General features: G+C 37.1%; 1 protein-coding gene across 10 annotated transcripts in view; it reads right to left on the reverse strand.

Moving 5' to 3' along the window:
• Nucleotides 1-20,738, reverse strand: part of SH3KBP1 (SH3 domain containing kinase binding protein 1) — a 210,863-nt gene that overhangs the window by 88,032 nt on the left and 102,093 nt on the right. For 7 of the 10 annotated variants that reach the window (XR_005981493.2, XR_012057801.1, XR_005981485.2 and 4 more), the window contains 3 exons: nt 17,728-17,834; nt 9,162-9,285; nt 3,850-3,924 (listed from right to left, as the gene is read on the reverse strand). Coding sequence is in view for 4 of the 10 variants with exons in the window: in XM_072934443.1 (XP_072790544.1) it covers nt 3,850-3,924; nt 9,162-9,285; nt 17,728-17,834 (306 nt within the window). In the remaining 6 variants the exon portion in view is untranslated. The remainder of the gene's footprint in view (nt 1-3,849; nt 3,925-9,161; nt 9,286-17,727; nt 17,835-20,738) is intronic. The other 3 variants (XR_012057802.1, XR_005981488.2, XM_030281775.4) reach the window with 1 other exon arrangement.

Here is a 20,738-nt window from a genome sequence, read left to right on the forward strand (position 1 = left end):
TCTACAACTGTAGACAACCATTATCCTCTTCATTTGGGGACTATTTTTTTCACCCCCTTCATCCAATACAGGCACGTTATCACATGTGGAAGGAGAGGGAAGCAGCCACAGCCAATAGGGTTCTTTACCTGCCACTCACCAAGCACCGATCTTTTGTGAAACTCATGGAAAACCACTTGGTAATGGGAATTCCAAACAGCAGAAGGATTTCACATTTCACCCCAGTCAACATGATTTTTCCACACATGGCCCCCAATCCCATGTCATCTGTACATTTGTTCTCCAGCAAACAGGATGCTAATTTTTAATCAAGAACATTTCTCTCCCACAATTTTATAATTTTTCTTTCTCAGATGTTATCTTTTCATTGCAGCATCTGTAGCAGCTGTGTATTTGATACAAGCTCCTTTTTGCAAGCAAGTTGTAACAAGGTGAGGTGAAACACAAAGTTGTAACTGTCCTCTCTTCAGAACTGTTAAAATCCACATTTTTCTCATTCATTGAACTTTGCTCACATTCCGATACTCCTAAATGGGGTTTACAATATCATAAATGGATGGAAATCAAAACATACTGATTTCTCAGAACTCTGACCAGCCATAATTCCTCAAGAATTAAGGGGAGGGAGACAAAAAAAAGGGTAAAAAAAGTGGTGGAGCAATAGAAAACACAAAGCACAATTGAGGTTACTCACGAACGTTTCTGTTTCAACGATCCTGATCTTCTTCCATTATATCTAATAGCTATTACTGACAGCATTGTGGATCCACATATAAGGAAAGAGAGGCAAAGATTTGTCAAATCAAGCATTTTATCTGCATTGTTCCTCAGTTATTGCATCTTTGAAGAAAAAGAAAGCGAAGCAAGAAAGAGAAACTAAATCAGTAAAAATAAAAAAATTAGAAATCCAAGAAGCGTTGTTTGTGGAGGTGCAAGAAAGTTGCAGGATGAGAGAAAAGAGGGCTGTGATCAACAAAATGACAAGTTTTTTGTTGCTGTGTGTCTCTCTTCTTCCAGCATATGCAGTAGCAAAGACTTCTGACAGCAGGTTGATGAGCAGAATGCCAAAGGAACTGGAATTGTTTTTGAGCGGAGCCTGGCATACCTCATGACCAAGAAAGCCATGTCAGCATATACAGGCAAGGCTGGGTGTTTCTGCAGGAGATAATCTTGCATATTTCAGTGGAAGGTATCTCTAGAAGCACTGACCAATTCAACAGTTATTACAGGACTTGGTTAAGCAAGAAAACATATTTTAAACGCAGCAGTTGGAAAATGGCTTTCAAAATAAAAGTATTTAGCACTGAGCACTGAGCATGTGTTTGTGAAGTAAAAGCTCTAAGCTTGATAACAAAGTTGAGCAAGACTTCATGCAATGTGATACAGGTGAATCCAAGCATTGCCTAGGCATAACTAATCTAAAGTTATGAACTGACTCCAGCTTAATTCACAGAGAAATCAGCAAGCTGAACCAGATATCCCTAAATGAAAACAATTCTGTGGAATGTCTCCAAATGGTTTTCACTGGAGACGCAAACTCGTGGACATTTGCCTAAAAACATGGACTACAGAGAAGACATGAAATGGAAGAAGCTGGCTGCACCACCAGTTGGCTTCTTCAGGAAGAGCACGATGAGTAAGTTTGCAGAAAGTGAGCTGTAAAGAGATGGAGCAGGGAGAGTAAGGGATCCTCCTTTTTGTGTGTTAGTTTAGGCAAGAGCCTCTCTGATAGTAACAAAAGTGCAAACCCTTGTTTTGTTTAAGATTTCCCCATTTGGCCTGATTTATGTATTACCAATCCCTCAGTCCCAGTTCCAACTCAAGAAGCAACTAACAGGCCATAAGTGTAGCTGGATATCTGACCTGAATGCAGCTTTATGGAGAAAGTAACACACCTCTGCAGAATGAAAAAACATGCAAGTCTCAACCAAATGCCAAGGGAGGTAGAATTAAACCTCTAAGTAAACCAACTCCAGGTAGTATAAACAGATATCTTTTATCAGCTTTAAAAACAAAGTTTAGAAGGGTGTTTGCCCAGAGCAATGTGAGACAACCTACTCTGGGTTAAGCTGTCTTCTTGTAGCTGGTTATCAAGCTTTCGTCTAGACACCCATCCAATCTGTACTCTGAAATCAGTTTGATGCAATTTCTTTTCTGTGACATGGCACAACAGTGGGCCAGTATGATTAACAAGAAGAACTAAATGCAGAGCTCTAGCACAACTGGAAAGGTGAGTGAATTATTCCTGGCTTCAGTTATGCTTACTTTAGATGACTTGAAAAGAGGGGAAGAATGATTTGGACCTTAATAAATAACAGGCTGGGCATGGAAAGTAGGCTTTTGGAAAACTTTGAAAGGTAATGTTAGCGCAGGACTACCCAGTAGGATTGCGAAATTAAAGGCTCCAAAGACAGACCTTGAATCTGATTTGAAGCTTCATCCTTATGTCCAAAGTCAAGCACACTGGAAATTAACTTCAGAAATCCTTATTATGCTCATCAGATGGGTGGATTAGAGAACATGAGGCTCTAAGAATTCTGCAAGAAGCATGAAATTTGAGTGATTGATAATCAGTCATGGAGGTGAGAAGCAGCACAAAAATTTGAAGGCCACCAGCCACATGGTCTGCTCCAGCCAGAGCAAGGGTTTGGTTGGAGCTTGCAAAGAGCTGCAAAATGAATTCTGGTAGACATGGAGATAATTTTCCACAATTAAATACTCAGAGTTGCACACATTCACATAGATTTTTGTTCAAAAAAAGGATCAGATTTGTTAAGAAAAACAAAAAAAAAAGGTGTAAGGGCAAATACCAGAATAGAATAATGTGACTTCAATGGCTTCATTCTTTGTTGTCAATGTGCATAAGACAGAAGTCCTCAGAGGCAGAAGATCATACACTCCCACCCATTAAGGAGGAAGAAGGGCAGCACAGCATGGATCCCCTCAAGAGAAAGCTCTCTGGGGCAAAAGCAGATGCCAAAGCCAGCACAACATCCTGTTCACCGGAAGACAGGACTGAACACTGTGCCCTTAGACACACCAAATGTGAATCTTTTAGCTAGATTTCTCCATGAGGAAACAGGTGGAAGGACAGATTTCTGTCTTCTTTGCTTCCTCTGTCTTGCATCTGATATAACCATTCTCTCTTTTTTTTTTTTCTATATTACCAGGGCTGCAAAAGAACATGAAAAGCAGGATGTGCCCTTCTTTTAAAAAGCAGAAGCCAAAAACCTGAACATGAAATGAAAATAGCTTTATATCTTTTACTCTCCTTGGCAGAAAAAACATATCAGCCAGAATGCTGTGAGTAATAACTGTCAAAGAATGCCAAATGAAGAGCATGCAGTAAAGTAAAAATAAATTTTAAAATTACAAAAAAAAAAAAAGTTCAAACAAGTCAAAAGCTAAAATATCTTTTAAGAGAAACAAAGCACACTTTATGAGTTCAACAATCACAATGGGAACTTTACTTTTAGAGCAGATTGACTTTTAATTCAAAGATTAGTGGTGATTATCAACAGTCTTCTCGTTTCAGGGGCAAAAGTGATGGGACTAAATGGTCTTAGATTCAATCCACAGCTGAGACCAAAACATCCAATTCACAATTTACAGTGGGCTTATACACATACATTGTATGGACACAGAACACACACATGCACAGGAGGAACAGGTGCATTCTCATTGCATTAAGGCTGGGCAGTTCATCAGCAGCAAACTGACTTCAGCTTACAGATATATGCACGTGGAGTAGCCATAAGTGGGTAGCAGTGGCACAATTTACAAGTGTAGATAAATCAAACAAGTTCAGAGGACTGAAGCTATTGCTTGATGATTTTGCAACACACTCACTGTTATAACGTCTGTAGCTGTCAATCTTTGCCGGTGCCACTCTGTACAGAATTGTCCCTTCAAAGGCAGATTTTCCTGACAGCAGGCAAGAGAAGGAAAGACAAAAAAAAGGAGAGGGGCAGGGTGGGGGTAAAGAGATCGAATGATGGTAAAAAGAAGGGAAAGGAAGAGGTTTTAATCTGTATTTTCAGTCACTGACATTTAAAAGCCTCATTAGCAAAATGAGGAGCACATTAGCAAACATATCTGATTGTACATGAAGTTAAAATATTCTTACTGCATGTATGTCAGATAACAGAATCTCATGATTTGCTAAAGCTGTTATTTACAATGTCCAACAGAATGCATCCTTCTTAGGTTTGGTCTGTTGTCCATCAAGTTGTGAGACTTGCAAATAAAATTATTTGTCTGGCTTTTGCAGCCTTGCACAAGGAAATCCTGAAAAAATATTACTACTGCAACGATGTACTCACAGTGGCTCAACATTGCTGCTGCAGATGTAGTGCACTTGAACAAGCACAGCTGACATCCAAACAGGACAATGAAATACTCACATCTCTTTATTGTACCAGGATCCCGTGAGCATCAGAAATACTGCATCTTTCCAAGATCACTTATTGGAAATATTTTGGACATGGGAACTGGTCTTAAATAGTGCTTAGTAGGAAGGATAGGACACTAAAACCTGGATAAATCAGTTTTCCAGCTAAAAGCTTAATCATGATGTGTGACTTGGCATTGACATTAACAAAAGCAAAATTCTAAAATTAGAAGGGAACAGAGTAAAACTACAAAAACCAAATCCCACTTCTCATCTAAGATATTTAAGATAGTGTTTTTATTACAAAATCCTTTTTTTTTTTCATTGCTAGTGAGATAGCTCATACTTTGATATTTAGGACATGAAATTCAAATGAAGGTAAAGGCATGAGCAGCTGAAGTGTTTTGTGTGTCAGGTTTAAAAACACAGGCAAGCCCAAGAATATACCAATGCCAGCTTGTTCCAAATCCACCCAAGGTATACCATCACAAAAATTGATGTCTTTGGTAAAATTTTACAGCAAAATAGCCAGTATATGTGAACTGTTGCAACACAGAATTGCACCCAGTTTGGTACCAAAAATGCATGGGATTTTTTTCTTTTGTATATCATTCTGTTGGACTTTCAGACAATAAAAAACTATACTTATTTATATATTATAATAAGCTAATTCTTAGGTTTGCTATTGGAGTTTAATTAATAACAAAATGTTTCCATTGCTTTGTGTAATGGAAGTAAAAATGCTAGAAATCCATCTTTACACTTTCTTTTTACAGGATACTATTAAAAGAGTGCTATTAAAACAGTCAAACATCAACCCACTGCTAAGAGAAAAGTAAGTTAAGCTTGATGACACTGTGGAGAGCCAGAGAAACAGTAATGGAAAAATAAAGTTTTAAGAACTCAAAACAGAGGAGGTTGCCTGACTGAAGCATCAGCTGATGAGTCTATCAACAGTTCTAACTCCAGCAGCCAGGATTTTTCAGGGGTCATACCTAACAGGTCCCAAAAATAGTTGATAGATACCATGAGGCCCAGCTGTACTTCAGAGAACACACATAAGAGACAGCAAGATACAAAAGGCCACCTTTCAATGCTGTCATGACATTGCTGTGAACATACTGAATGCTTTTTGAAATAACCTCCTCCATGTGAAATTGTGGTTATCTCAAATAGAATTTTTTTGACTGCATGTCAACTTTTTGCTTCTCAACAGGCCATATTGACAAGAAATGGTATTGAAAATAGTCTTAAAATTAATACTGTATCTCTGAGAAATGTAGAAAATCATCTTATAATCCATGTATCTAATACAGTAATAAATTGATAATGTATACTACATGTTCATGCTGTAACAGTTGGCCCAAGAAAAGCAATATTTTCATTTAAGAGCATGCTTCAAAGAGCAAGGAACTGCTGTTTACTCTAAGAGTACCCTGATCCTCACATTCTGTACTGTACTCACATTTCAAAATGCGGCTTTGAAGACAAGAAATGTGGCAATCACCTTACAGCTGGGACTTATACTTTAAAATCAAACAACCCCCCAAATATTTTGATCTTGCAACAGTCTTGCTTTCCAGCCTGCTGAGCACACATCATTGAAGGGAGGCACGGGTTCCCAACCCATTCCAAATAAGGTTCAAGCTAAGTTCCACAGTCAGGATTCAGAAATATTTGGCACTTCTAAAACTAGCCCCAGGCATTTTCAAAAAAGGAAATTTTTGCTCTGAACAAGCTTCTGAGGTTCGTCTATGGCAGAGCATGAAAAGAAACCAAGATAATTTCTTCTGTCTGTTTACTCTGATCTGCCATAAAATTTACATGGACACAACAAAACCAATAAAAGCAGACATTTTTATCTCCATTGGGGCTGGTGTAGATTGTAACAGAAAGACATAGGAATATGGGATTTTATTAACTTTATTTCTAAAAAGCCAAGTTTTGTTATTTTTCTTTTCTGTATTTTTTTTTCTTTGAGTTCACCAAAATTACATTTGCCCTTCAAAAATTCTATTTAAGGATGGTCAGTAAAATGTGATTTAAAAATCAAGTTTAATTAAATTTAACAAGACATTAAATTTAATTATTAACTTAAAAATATTTGTGGGTTTGCCCAGTGCCAGTTCTTCACATATCCTGTGCTATTTTCCTAGGTCTCACAGTAAATCTTCCAAGAATTACCTTATCCATTTTACATGTTGGGCTGAACAGTTCAAGGCTGCTGCTCAAGATTGCAGAGCCAAACCCTGACCCTTTCTAGTCTCCTCTGAATGCTGAGCAGAATCTCAGTGGCTGCCCAAGGTCTGAGTTCAATGCCTGGGTACAACCCCTCACCCAAGGGCCAACTTCATAATTTAGAATTCATATTCAACGATTCCACCTTGCAAAGTCCTATGATACAGATGCACTCAAAGTTTGCAAAGAAACAAAAAGGAGTTACTGCAGATTTAAGGTGCTGTCACATCTTGTCATCCATGGAGGAAGGAGCTGATTTAGAAGCATAAATATACACATTTCTGAGATGTGACTAGGGCATTTCAACAGTGCTATTAGCCTGATGGCCAAATCTTCCAGGGTTTACTTGTTTATTTTTTACTTTACTATGTTTTCAGACTAAACATGGAATGAGATTATCATTCCTAGTCAGTCATGTAAACATGTTGAAATTTTTGCAATCTGATTACAGAGATTTTCAAATCCAGATAATCAGTGTGCCTGAATAGAGCCTCATGAAGCACTATGTGTTGGAGAGCAACAGCTGTATCAATCTCATAAACCAAATACAGAAAAAATTTAATTGATGTGTATTTCCCATAATTGTCCTAGGGGAATGCAATTCTTAAATTGATAATTTTACTTGAAGAAAAAATAAATTTAAAAAATTTAAATCCCCATAACAATCTCAGCATTCCTTCAATCACTGTTTCTCTGTCAGGAGGTTTACAGTGTTCTTTTGTTTTATAGGTATATCTAATAGCTCCTCATCTTAGATAGCCACAAAGCACCTCTAAATAATTAAATTAAATACAAGAAAATAAGAAACCCATCTCCCACCTACAGTTACCTTAAATTTATTTAAAGATGCAAAACCAATATTTGTGTTACTGCTGTCTTCTCCATAAAAGTATCACAGGTTTGGTTTCCACTAACAGTGAGAACCAGCACACAAACCCAGGACTGAACAAAGCATGGGCCATAATGGACGTCAAGAGTTAATGCTTTGTGGCTGCTTTTGCACACTCCAATGCATGTTTTTGTTAAAAGCCATTTTTAGGATGCTTATTATGAAGTAAAAAACCTGAAAAGAAAGAATACTCATTCATTCATATAAAAAAAAAAAACGGGATATTCCATTCCAAACATTATCACCTACCTTGTTCACTTATGTGAACCAAACACTACAGACTCCAGAGCTGAAACTACTCTACACAATTAGTTCTTCCAAGACTCACTGTATTTATAATGAACATAATTCATTATAGCATATACAGGTTATAGAAAGCAGTTTGCACTCTCACTGAAACATGCACCTTCACTTAATGATCTTTCTCTCTCTCCGTCACATCAAAATTTTCAAGTTTAAAATATGTTCATTCCAGTCTGAAGGAATGTTACATTTACATATCTTGAACAGCACTGACCGCAAGCCTAGGTCACCAGTACACATCCACACATGAAAATGTACTCTATTACAAAAAAATATAAATGTAGGGCTTTAGGGATCTTATTTTGGTGGTATGGAATAAGGGTGACAAATTTGCCGTAAGTGGAAAAATAAGGAAAAAATAAAAAAGTATTGTAACTTTCTACCTTTTATTGACAGAGTAAACTATAAAGGTTTTGGTAAATTTCAGCTGAAATCAGCTTAGAAAGATCTTGATAGTAGTTTGACTTCTGTTTATTTAGAGATCTCAGGAGAATGTTACATAGCAATGAACATCTGCAGTGCTAAAAATAGGAAGACCTTTGCAAGTATTGTGGAATTAGCCTGAAATATGCAAATAGAAATTACTTCTTTTTTTTCTCTGAAAATTCAGATTTGATCACTGAATTAGGGAAAAAAAGTAGTAGCTGCTTGAAGAACATAAAAAACATGAAGACGGACAGCTTTCTCTTTCATGTAACAGGACACTTTTGGTTCAGATTATAGTTCTAAATAGGACAACCCCCTCCCATGCTTATACTATTGCAAACTTAGTTACCAAACATGCTTTTCACCTGCAGCAGTACTGGCCCACTGTATATGAGAGAACAAAGTCCATGTCCCATTTCTGGCCATTTTCCCTTTGGCTGCTGGGGCAGTGGGTGCTGGAGGTGATAGAAACATGCTCAGCACCTGGAGGGAAAAAGTGCTGCATGTCCCACACCAGTAATTATGAATCCTTAGTCTATTGGAGTTGTTACAGAAAACATGGCACTTTAATCCCTCCACTTTAAATAAGCTACTTTGTACTTTCCACGTCTAAAGACAAAAAATCCCTTGTAACTAATTGTGAAATACAAATGCAGTCATTATCATCATTGCCTTCTGTCTTCTCTTAGTCTGTTGTGGCTCAGCAAGTCTTACACAGCTCAGAGAGCACTGACAAAGTGGCAACTCAGGTAGCACTGCAGGTATACATAAATCATCATCTGACCCTTTCAGCATAAATTAAGAACATGGCATTCAACACTTTCAAGCAAGAGATAAGGATGTGCTATCCTATCAATGTGTTATGAGCTAAAGACAAACATACATACAGAACATCAATAATAAATTTTTCCTTACTTGACTTTACTTGCTCTTCCTGTGCTATTCCAACTTCATCAGAATCAGAGAGCTCCTTTATGAAGTTGGAAGGAAACATGCCAGTCTTTCCATTAAGTATACCTTCCCACCAGCCCTCTTCCACCTGCACCAAGACAAAAAAAAAGGGGGATTTAACATAAGCAACACTTTACTGAGTACCATTATATACATTCAATAAATGACGGTAATGGCTCTGAATATTTTATATTAATTCATTTCAGGTATAAGGAGCACTTGGCATGGGCTACAAGCCAGAACACCTCTCTTTTTTTCTTTGTAAGTGAAAACAAGAGAGATGCATGAACCCACATCTGTAAATGTCAGCAGTGCTGACAGCAGTCAAAAGCACGGACAAGTATTAAGTAAAATAATAAAAGAGCAACTAGAGAGCACACAGTGTCTCTACATTTCCATTTTTGTGGATTTCCATTCAATCAGTAAATTTTTTGTGCATGCTGTATGACTATTCAAGACCATCATAGTGGATGTGATTTGCAGATTCTGTTTGAATTCCCTAAGTAATTAATGGTGAAAGAGAAACACCTACAAAGGGCTACTCAGAGAATCTAGGTTAGGTATCTTAATATAAGGAAAACATCCTTGCCTTCCCCATAACAATCAGAAATCTTGTATTTTAGAAATTAAGAATGCTGCTACATCATTCATGTGTAAATGTAAGAAACCTGTGGAGAATGAAGAACAGTACTAATGCATATTTAACTCGAGATTTACGAAGAGGTACTGAAATATATAATAATAATGATAGTGTCAGAAGGAGGAAGGACACTACCTAGCCAAAATCCAAGAGAAAACACCACTTCAAAATTGCCAACTCTCTCCTCTATAACCCATTCAGGATTGAATGGTGGTGTCAGGTAGTGAAATGACAGCTCTTAGAGATGCCTTTAGGTTATAATGGCACAGCAAGAAATGACTGATTATATGCATCAGCCAAACACATTCTTGAGAGATAAATGTTTTTCATCTGTCAGACACTGTCCTTTCACTAAAAATATGACAGGAGAGGACAGCGTAGGTCTGTAAAACATCAGTCTCCAATTATGTTTGACTCATCTCTTTCCTGCCTACCTTCCCCCTAGTTAACTTTAAAAGTTAACTTTACTGTTAAAAAAAAAAAAAAACCAAAAAACAAACCACACTTTAAATGAAGCTAGCTAATTATTATAAAAAAGACTGTGAAAGGTCTTTCCACTTACCTGTGAAAAACTTGAGTCCTTAGGAAAGAAATCTCGCAATAATACAACCAAATATTTCCTCAAATTATACAGGAATGTGTGCTTTTTTCTCAATTTAGCTACATGAGATACTTTAGTAAAAACCCCACATTTCTTGATCTCAAAAGTTGAATTTTTGTTTTAATTTGAAAGTTATTCAGACCAGACTTTCATTTAATCTCAGTATCTGTCCCTGACAAAACTTCCCCTCCTTCAATGCCTCAGTAGTACTGGTGCGCTCCAGCACATCACTGGGAATTATCTTGCTTTTACTATCTTGCCTTTTACTTGCTTTTTACTATCCTGCTGCTGCTTGAGACATACCATTCAATCACTTCAGTGAAGTGAAGCTTTTTCACATCACAGTATCAGAGTCTCTAAAAGGTAATATTTGCTGTCTTCTCTCCAGACTAATAAAAAACAATATGGAAAACTGAAACTGCATGATACACAGCACTCAGACTCTACAAATTATATCTCTAAAGACGATTTGATATAAATGTTATATTCCATATAAAAATATATTGTTATATAGAAAATACACAAAATGGCCAAGACTCTTTTGAGCTCTAAAATATTTCAATTTTTCTAATGCAGCATTCCCATGTGGCTATATTGATGAGAGCTGTTATATGTAGTAGATATAATTCGTGCCATTTCCAATATGATATATGTGATGCTGAATATTTGTTAGAGTATACACGTTTGTATTAGGATTCCCCCCCACCCTCGCAGGCGAGACCGGGTGTATATTGGAAACTGATTTACAAATAAGAAGGTACAGCTGGCCAGGAGATGGGCCATGGCTGGGGAGATACAGGAACCCCAGGTGCTGATCGTTCCCATGAACGACCCGAGATGGAAATCATGGAAATCCTTGGGCAGATACATGTGAATGCAGCGTTCCCGAATTCCCGTAAATTTCATCAAGGGATTCAACAAACTCCAGACACTGATTTGTTCTCCCTCATCACAAAAAAAGAAAATCTTATTAGCATATGGACTCTGAATAGAAGAAAAGACTGATTACTGAAATCTTGGCCTCAGGCAGAATTTTCCCTATAAAAACCGCTTGTGCCAGAATGGAGGTGTGTGGGCATAGAGGAAAACCTCTGCTAAGGCTGACTCCTTGTTGCATACCCAGGGCCGACCCCGGGCTCGGCTCTGTTTTTTCCTTGTGGCTGGCTAGATAGAATTTGATTGCAAAATAAATATTTTATTTTTTCATATTAATTTGGCTGGACAAATTTTCATTTATAACAGAGCTAAATATTAAACCGTAACTGCATCAGCTGATTGACCAGAAGATTAATGAGAGGATTTACACAGTTCCCAAGATCCTTGCTTTGCAAGATGCTAAGGTTACTTTACAAATATGTGAGCAATATCATTCAGTTCCATCTTTTCCTCAAGTAATTTTCACTTGCTTATTTCATCCAGAGTAACATTTCAGAGTTTCCTTATAGTTAACATTAGCACTCTTTATGTGATGTGTTGATCTGTGGATCTCTATGTATAGAAGTAAATATATAAATATATTTAGGCAATATATAAAGATCTTTAGGCAGCTAAATCTAAACTGCACATAAATATGCTCAGATCATTCATTAGCTTATTGTATGTTTTTCAGCTTACTGAAAAATTGTCTGAAAATACCATGGTGTATAAAATAATTCTACAGATTCAGAAAAAAAATCTAAAGCAAAACCCAGAGGTTTCTTCTACGAGGAAAATGTAGAATCATGTTGGCAAGACATTAGAGATTGAGGTCAAACTGTCCCTCCCAAAGATTTGTTAGCAAATTTTCATCAAAAGTATCAAAAGCTTTAAGTATTTTAAACATTAAAGCTACCTGCTACATATCCTTAAGCCTCAAAACAGACCAGCTAGAGATGAATGCATACAATATAAGACCCTAAAATACCTCCAGGATTTAGTTATCCCAAACTGGGGCACTCCATTACCAGATGGTTTGAAAAGTTGCAGTAATTCACAGCCAATATAACCTTACAAATGAAAATCCATTATTCATGAGGGGTAATCCATCTGGAGGCACGAACTCAATAAAATTTGTTACCATGCTATTAAAACAAAGTGCTTTCAGAATTTATACATTTATGTCCTGGTTTATGTCCAGCATTCATGTGCTGAACCAAACAATCTAAAAAGAGGAGGGCTTCATTTAGCAGTCCATGTCCCTATGCTGGAAAAGAAGTTCTATCAGCAGCTACTTGCCAGAAAACTAGGACTGCCACAGCTGCTTGCTTACACCTTGCTATATAATTAATAGGCTAAAATTGTTGAATTATTAAAATGTTCAGCTCTTTGGAATCACTGACCTGAAGTGTATTTCTAATATATTCCTCTATTGGCCTGTTCCACAAGATGTTCTACAACCTGCAGCTTTGCCTATTAGGCTGACAGATTACTCACAGCTAAGGCAAATGAGGGAAGCTCTGAGTTAGGAAAGGTTTCAAATGGAAAAAAGTCTCTCTGGATCACAACAGAGTCTTTCTGAGCTGTTGTAACTAAAACACAGTCCCAGCAATAAAAGCAATGCCAGAAGCAAGCAACAGGAGAGAGAGAAGCTCAAGGTCAACAGATTTTCTTTTGCTTTGAGAGAACTAAAGCACAGAAAGCAAAGGAAAAAGCTCCCTTAGTTTATAAATTCTAGTGGAAAACATTGAGCTCAAAGGACAAAAGCAATCACATGTTGAAAGGAAATTAAAAACACAGATTCCCAAGAGGCAAAATAAACAAATCACATCCACTGCCAATGGGAAAATAAATTTTGGAAACAAGACCTCAAGAGAAGATGGTGCCTACAGTGCCACTTGATGGCTTATTCTGGGACTGCATTATAAGAGAGAGCCATGCCTCTAAGGTGTCAGCCATCCCTTGGGATTCTGGTACAGCAGAATATATCTGGAAACTGTTTGATAACTCGGGTGCAGAAGGTAAAAATTAAAAACTGAAACTGCACAAGTACTTTGTACCAGGAAATCTTTTCAGCTTCAGGGTTCTTTATTTTAAAGTGTCAAAATGTGCTTTGGGAATTTTTGTATGTTTGATTTTGTGGTTTGGGTTTTCATTGGGGTTTTTTAATACCATCTTCTAAACAAGGGACTGTGAAACTAATCATGTAGAACTTGGATGACCTTATATGGACTCAGCAGTACTTGCACCCTTATTTTCCCAAAAAAAGTCCCCTACCACATGAACTAACCAAACAAGAAGTAGTCATAGAAATCCTAGTGAACAACCTGTGTAGAAGAGAATCTGGAAATACTGCCAAAGCATTCAACAGAAAAGTAACTGAGAGATGTGAAACCCCAGCATTCACTCCCAGCTGTTTTCTTGCAATTTATACATCTTTAGATTTAGATTCCCATTTAAATATTCATTCCCCTTTCAACTCTACAGATGCCAAAAGAAGTCACTGTAAGAAAAGTCCAGCTCAATCCCCAGTTTATCTTGTTCTTGGACATGGAAGAAAACAAGACCAAAAAACACCCATCCGCTAATCTTGCAAATAAGAGGCAACAGATTTGTCAAAATTCAGTTTGCATTTTTATAACTTCAAAACAGTTAGGATTTGATCAGGTAATACATGGCAATGTTATCTAAAAGTCAAAGAAGAAGCTCAGTGGTATTACAGAAGGTCTCAGTCAAAGACTTGTGAGTTTAACTCCATGCACTACACATTGCCAAAAAGCTGTTTTACCAGGAGAAGGCCAAAAGGTATATAGCAGCATAGTGACAGAGTAATCCCAAATGCTAGCAGCATCAGAACTCTTGAATGACATGCCAAATGTCCTTATTCTCATGCTACAGGTTAATTCTCTGGCATCCCTACATCCCTTCATCCTTACACATGAAAGTGTAAGGGTGAAACATAATTGGAATTCAGATAGCTACATTTAATAAGACAATTAGTTACAGTTGTATTTTAGAACAACTGTAATTAGAGTTAGAGCTAATGAGGTAGGAAAATGACAAGCAAAAAATCTATCAATCAGACAATAAATGTGAACAAAAACAATGATGAAAATGCTTCTCTTGTTAGTTTTAAATGTACTTTTAATTTAAGTCTGTTAACTAATGCCTCATGGGTATCAGTGTCTCTGTAGTTATGGAAACCTATTTTAATGACAAGCATTTTATCTATTGTGTTGAATGTTTGATCTTATTATAATTAATTTCTAACTGCTTAGGACAAATAGGAAGGAACTGTGAATTCTGAACACACACAACCTCTAAGGATATGCATCTGGTGACAAGTTCAAAACTCACTCTTGCTGTTGTTCCAATCCACTCTACAGCTCCAAATCACTTCTGCCACAACAGGAATTTCCCATTTAACCTACCATTACTACAGGTACAAAAACCCTTTCAAAACATCTTATCCCATCTGTTGGCACCAGGAAGAAGTATCTGGGTATCTTTGGTGCTATTACATATGGAGAGGAGGGAGAAGGGAAGACATCCTCATCCTCAGCTCATCCCCATGTTATGTCAGTGTAACCTATTTTCCCTGGGAATCTGGGGAAACACTTGGACACTGCTGGAGGCATCTGAGACTTGTGCTCCCTCCTGTCAACCCTGTGCTGGAGGCAGTGATCTTGAACAGGTTTGAGGAGGAGCAGAGAACATTTATTTAATAATAAAGTCCAATTAGCTTTTCTTTTTACCAGGAAAAGCTTAGCAAGTTGTTCAATCAGAAGCAACATTTTTACTTTTTTTTTTTTCTCAATAACTACATGAAGACATATAGATGGTACTTTGACCTAAATAATACCAGTTTTATTTGCTGTAACTCAGTTAGGAATCGATTTATTTTCAACTAAACAGAAATCCATGGAGATTTTAAAATATTAATCCAAGTCAATTAAACTAATGAATTCAACTGATACAGTTTTCTTAGGACGATACAAAAAATACTATCTGTGGGAATCTGAGACCTATTAATTAATAAAAAGATGGGATAAGAGAAAAGAGCAATTGGAAATGGAAAGTGAATTACTATTAATGTTCAAATTACACTGAACTGCTCTAAATAATGTGAAAGAGATCATCCAGTTTTTAATCCTGAGTAAAGATAAACAAAACCTGTATTTTATAAGAATTATCTCAAATTGTTGCCTATGTGGAAAGGCTTTTCTCTGGTTCTTTGGAGGGGTTTTGTACAATAACAGAGCATCACTTTGGCCCTTGCATAAAAAATCTTCAACTTTTACAACTGAGGAAGACATGTTTTTTTAAACAATAAGTTGCCCACATCAAATATTTATCATTTGAAATAAGAAGCATTGCATAATAGCAAAACCACTATGATTTCTATTCCAATGCAATGACTCTTTATGCAGCATTACTTAAAAGCAGAAGTGTTAACAATTAAATAAGCACATTCGTTGGTGCAACTTTCTGCATCAAACAAAGTTCCTGTTTCAAAAGAAACATTCTGGTCTACTTTTTCGAGGAATTAATACTATTATAACAGCAGAAGAAGAAATTACAAGAAGTGGTCAACATCAACTGCTTGGTACCAACCATAATGGAAAAGAAAGGTCCCACAACAATACTTTCTGAAGCACTAAGAATTTCTGTTTAATTTCCTGTTTTCCCTGTTCAATGAGCTAATTTATTTTCACCCAAAAGAGAAACCCAAGTGGGTTTCAAAAAACATGATCTTAACTATAAGCACATACATGCAAGTACATAGAATGTTTCACTTTTATAGTTCTACATTTTTCAATTTTAATGCTGATATTTTCAGTCTCTTTTGGATATAAATAAATAACGTATGCATAATTAAGTTTTTCAAACTTAAAAAACAACAAGATACTTTCCATAAGAGACGCCTAGTGTGTAATCTAAATTATTTAATCATGTAATTCATTCAGTAGAGTTAATTTGTTGGCTGGATACTAGGAAAAGGTTTTATTCCATCAATTTACCCTTAAAAGATACAGACTTAATACTTTTAAGTAGTATTTGTGTGGGTGTGTGAGGTGAAATATACCTCAAATTGCCCAATGAAAACAGTTCATGTGATGTCATGAAACTTACTGTGATGTGGGGTTTACATTATGATCAAAATATGCTCTTATAACCTTGAATTCCCCCATTACAAAACTCCTCACAAACAGAATAAGGTTGGTTAAGTGACACATCATGTCTGATTTCAGGGGAAGAACAATGTGCAGAGCTGGTGTGCACAGTTAGGTTTGAGCAAAACCAGTGATCACTAAGCTTCTTACATTCAGATGTGAGAATTTAATCTCTTACAAAATAATGCTGGATGCCATATAGATTACAGTAGAATTTATATTCTTTTCAAATTGCTTAAGTGACAGATGCAGGAAAAAGCAAATTAACTATATATCCTAGACAAGAAAATGAATGTTGAATTACTAACTGCTGAGTCATGGCAGAGAAAAAAAATTTACAAATAAATGATACAAACTGCAACACACATGTTGGCTGCCTGAGCAGACTAAGGTCCTTTTTTAAAGCTAAGTAAATAAGAATAAATGAGTTTAAATGTATTCTACTTAAAGCATGCATGTTATCATTTTGAGTTTGGTCCTCATGCTATCAAGAAGATATTTGCAAATTCTCTAAGGGAACACTGAAGCTATTGGGAGCAAACATCATTTCTTGATCCTGCAGCCAGAGTACCCAGCAAAGAAAATCTCTGTCTCTTTGTCCAAGTTTGCATAATTTATTCCTAGCTCATGTAATTAATTTTCCACATCCAGTTCTAACCAAAATAAGTGCATCTTGAGTCTCTAAATATTTTGTTGGGAGGTTTTATTTGGTTTTAGGGGTTTTTAAAAAACTGACTAAGACCAAAATGACATCTTTAAAATTTGCTGTCAAAGATGACAAAAGGTGAACTCCAGCAGAGATTCCAGTAAATTTGTTAAATGTGTTTAACTTTGCAAAGGTATTTTTTCCCTGTAGCCGGCTTACTAAAACTGCGAAAAGTTTCTTCTGCTATTATCTTTGGTTCTTCAGAGATAAAAACTCAAGAGCTCTGTAACACAAACTTGGAGCTCTTTCCCTGAACATAACTCTAAGACATCAACTGATGTAAAACCAGCAGAAATGCTACAGGAGAAAAAAAAAAGGCACAAAATCCATAAGAAAATAACCAACATCCCCTAATCCCCAACAGTAACCCAAACCAGACAGGTCAGTATAGCAGAGAAGAAAAATGTCTGGTTTAAATTATGCACTGAGGAGCTTAGCATGCACAAGACATGTCAGAAATGCATGTGTGTATATTAAATTAAAGATATGCTCACCTCTCCCACAACTTCAATGATGTCACCAACTTTTAATTCCAATTCATCTTCATTTTGAGGCATGTAACTGAAAGCCACCTGACATCTCCTTCTTCTGTTTCTCTCTCCTAAAGGAAATGAAGGAAATTGGGAAATCATAAAATGAAAATAAAATTCCATGCCAAACACAAGCCGGGAGAAATTATGAAAGATGAAAAATTATTCTTTGAGCACTGTTATCAGAATCTGAACGTTTGTGATACTTAGTCTATCTGCCTAGATTTAACTTACAAAAAGAGCCAAAATTTAACTAACTGGGCTTTCTAATGACAGGCTGCACAAAGTTCACCCAGTGGATCTTTCCAGGTGTATTCACTACAATTTCTCTTCTAGGCTAATGCTCTATACACATGGTAAATAGGCGAATCCAGAAACCAGAGGGAGGGGGAAGGCAGCCAAAGCTTTTAAGGAAATAAGCTCTCAGCTGTGTCTTTTTGTCCTCAACTCTTTCACAGGTGTATAAATAACTCATTAACCATTCTTTATATTTTTTCACAGAATCATATAATTGCTTAGGTTGGGAAAGGCCTTTAAGACTTCTTGGTTTAACTGTTAATGTAGCACTCCGAAGTCCACCACTAAACCATACCCCTAAACTCCACATCTACATGTCTTCTAAATACCTCCAGAAATGGTGACTACACCATTGCCCTGGGCAACCTGCTCCAATGCTTGACAACACTTGCTGTGAAGAAATTTTTCCTAATATCCAATACAAATGTCCTGTGACACTACTTGAGCCCATTTTCTCTCATCCTGTCACTTGACACCTGGGAGAAGAGCCCAACTCCTACCTCACTACAAACACCTTTCAGGTGATTAATGAGAGTGTGAAGTCCCTCCTCAGACTCCTTTTCTCCAGGCTAATCAATCCCAGGCCCCTCAGCTGTTCCTCATTGGACTTGTGCTCCAGACCCTTCACCAGCTCTGTTTCCTTCTCTGGACACGCTCCAGCACCTCGATGCCTTTCTTGTAGGGAAGGGCTCAGAGCAAGGTACTGATCTGCTGGCTCATGTGTCTTCTTGCATCCTCATTCCCTGTGACTGGAAGGACAGAGAAGAATACTGCTTGTGCTCCTGATCCCTCAAGCAGGTGTCCTAAGGCCCTGAATAATCTACCTCCTGATTCCCCTTAGTCTGCTAGCTGCAACTTTATCACTGCCTACCTGAGAAATCAATAATGGACAATAATCTGAAGGCTGTATCAGGGTAGGAACCTTTCCATCCACATCTTCAACCCTGGCCCCGGGGAGACTGCAGAGTTTTCAAAGAAGTGGGTCCTGTTGGCATATCAGGCCTTCTGTTCCCTTCAGAAGACAGTCTTCCACAATGGTGACCTGCCTTTTTTTTTTATTATTTTTTATGGTAGCAGTTTGAACAAGGGGCATAGGCTGACATCACCTTGGTGATGTTTCCATGGCAGAGGAACCATTGTCACCATTGTTCAGTTCCACTTGCAGAGCCTCACACCTGTTATGCCAAGGCACCAGGGAGTGGGGCAGTCACAGAGATACTCCTACTGCACCAGGGAACTGTGCAGTACACTTATATACCTATATATACCTCACACTTATATACCTATGCAGATATGTGTGTGTGCGTACACACATGTGTTTGTAAGGTGCACTAATGTTAGCTTAAAGAAAATAGAAGGAAAACCATTGCAATTGGGTTAGTAAGGTTAAGACAGGCTAATTTTGACAATCAGTCAGACATTGGAAATTATGTTAACAGCAAAGTTTTTCTTCTTCTGAATATCCAGGCTGTGAATCCATAGCTTTGAGTAAGATCCCTCACTTGACACTTCTGCCATTAGAGTTTCAAGAGAGATAAGTGAAAATACTTTCTTCCAGAGGTTCGTTTGCCAGACCTGCTGGCTTACATGTAGTCATTGTCGTATGAGATGAGAGAGCTTCCCTAAATTAAGTTGCTAAGCTGTCTGCTTAGCCTCTGTTAGCTGAAGTATAACTTGCTGATACGAATCATGACTGTGTTGGAATGTCATGGAGGAGCAGAAGGTAGGAAGAGAGAATTTATTCAAAACACAGAATTCCCTGACTATTCTCTCTTCTCTAGGTGTGCATTGTATAAACCATCCTATTTCATATAATTTATATATATGTATTCACACAAATATATAAAGGCATTCTACACAAATAAATGTATTTTCTCTTATGCTATTTCCCTTAACTGTTAAACATGCTCAACATACACCAAAGTTGAAAGCGTAAACACATTCCAAGCATGGTCTTAATCTGAAACTAAATTACAGCAGTAGATTTCATGATGAGTCTACTTTTTGTTCTGCATCATCGCTTGATAATCCTGCTCCAGAGTGAATAGTGATTAAAAAGTGACAGAATTTTTTTCCCCTAATCTATTAATTGAAACTAAAGGAAGAAGGTAGAAAGGAATCCACTGATTTTAGCTTTCTGACTATATTTTTCACAGCCACTGCAATCCTGCATGAGTGCCAGCTTTTTGAATGTTAAAATTAATACCTTAATGCAGTGTAACTAAACTCACTCAAATTGGCTCCTGTTTCCACCTACAGACGCCTACTCATTCTTCATCATCTAAACTAAAATGGTCCTAAAATGACAACTTTACACAGCTGCATTCCAAATAACTTAAATGTAATAAATACCTTCTGTATTGAGGGCTTCTTTTATTGTGCAAGAGAGGCTGGCTATTTCCCCTAAAAACCAGCATTCCTACTATGATTTCTAACATCAAGTAGCAACTGATATGCTGATGTTTCCTGATGTGACAGATGGCAGTAGTCATCCTGTTTAATAATAAATATCGTGTGACTCTTTGGAGAATATTTTTGAGAGTAAGAAATAAACACAATCCTGGATGTTAATAATACAGCTGTATGAATCCTTCCCTCTCCCAATCCATAAAGTTATTTTATTACTGTATACAAAATCTAGTGAAAGTCTGCATTAATCTCTATTAGTCTCCTGGTTG

Source organism: Taeniopygia guttata, chromosome 1, assembly GCF_048771995.1.
Source record: "Taeniopygia guttata chromosome 1, bTaeGut7.mat, whole genome shotgun sequence".
NCBI lineage: Eukaryota > Metazoa > Chordata > Aves > Passeriformes > Estrildidae > Taeniopygia > Taeniopygia guttata.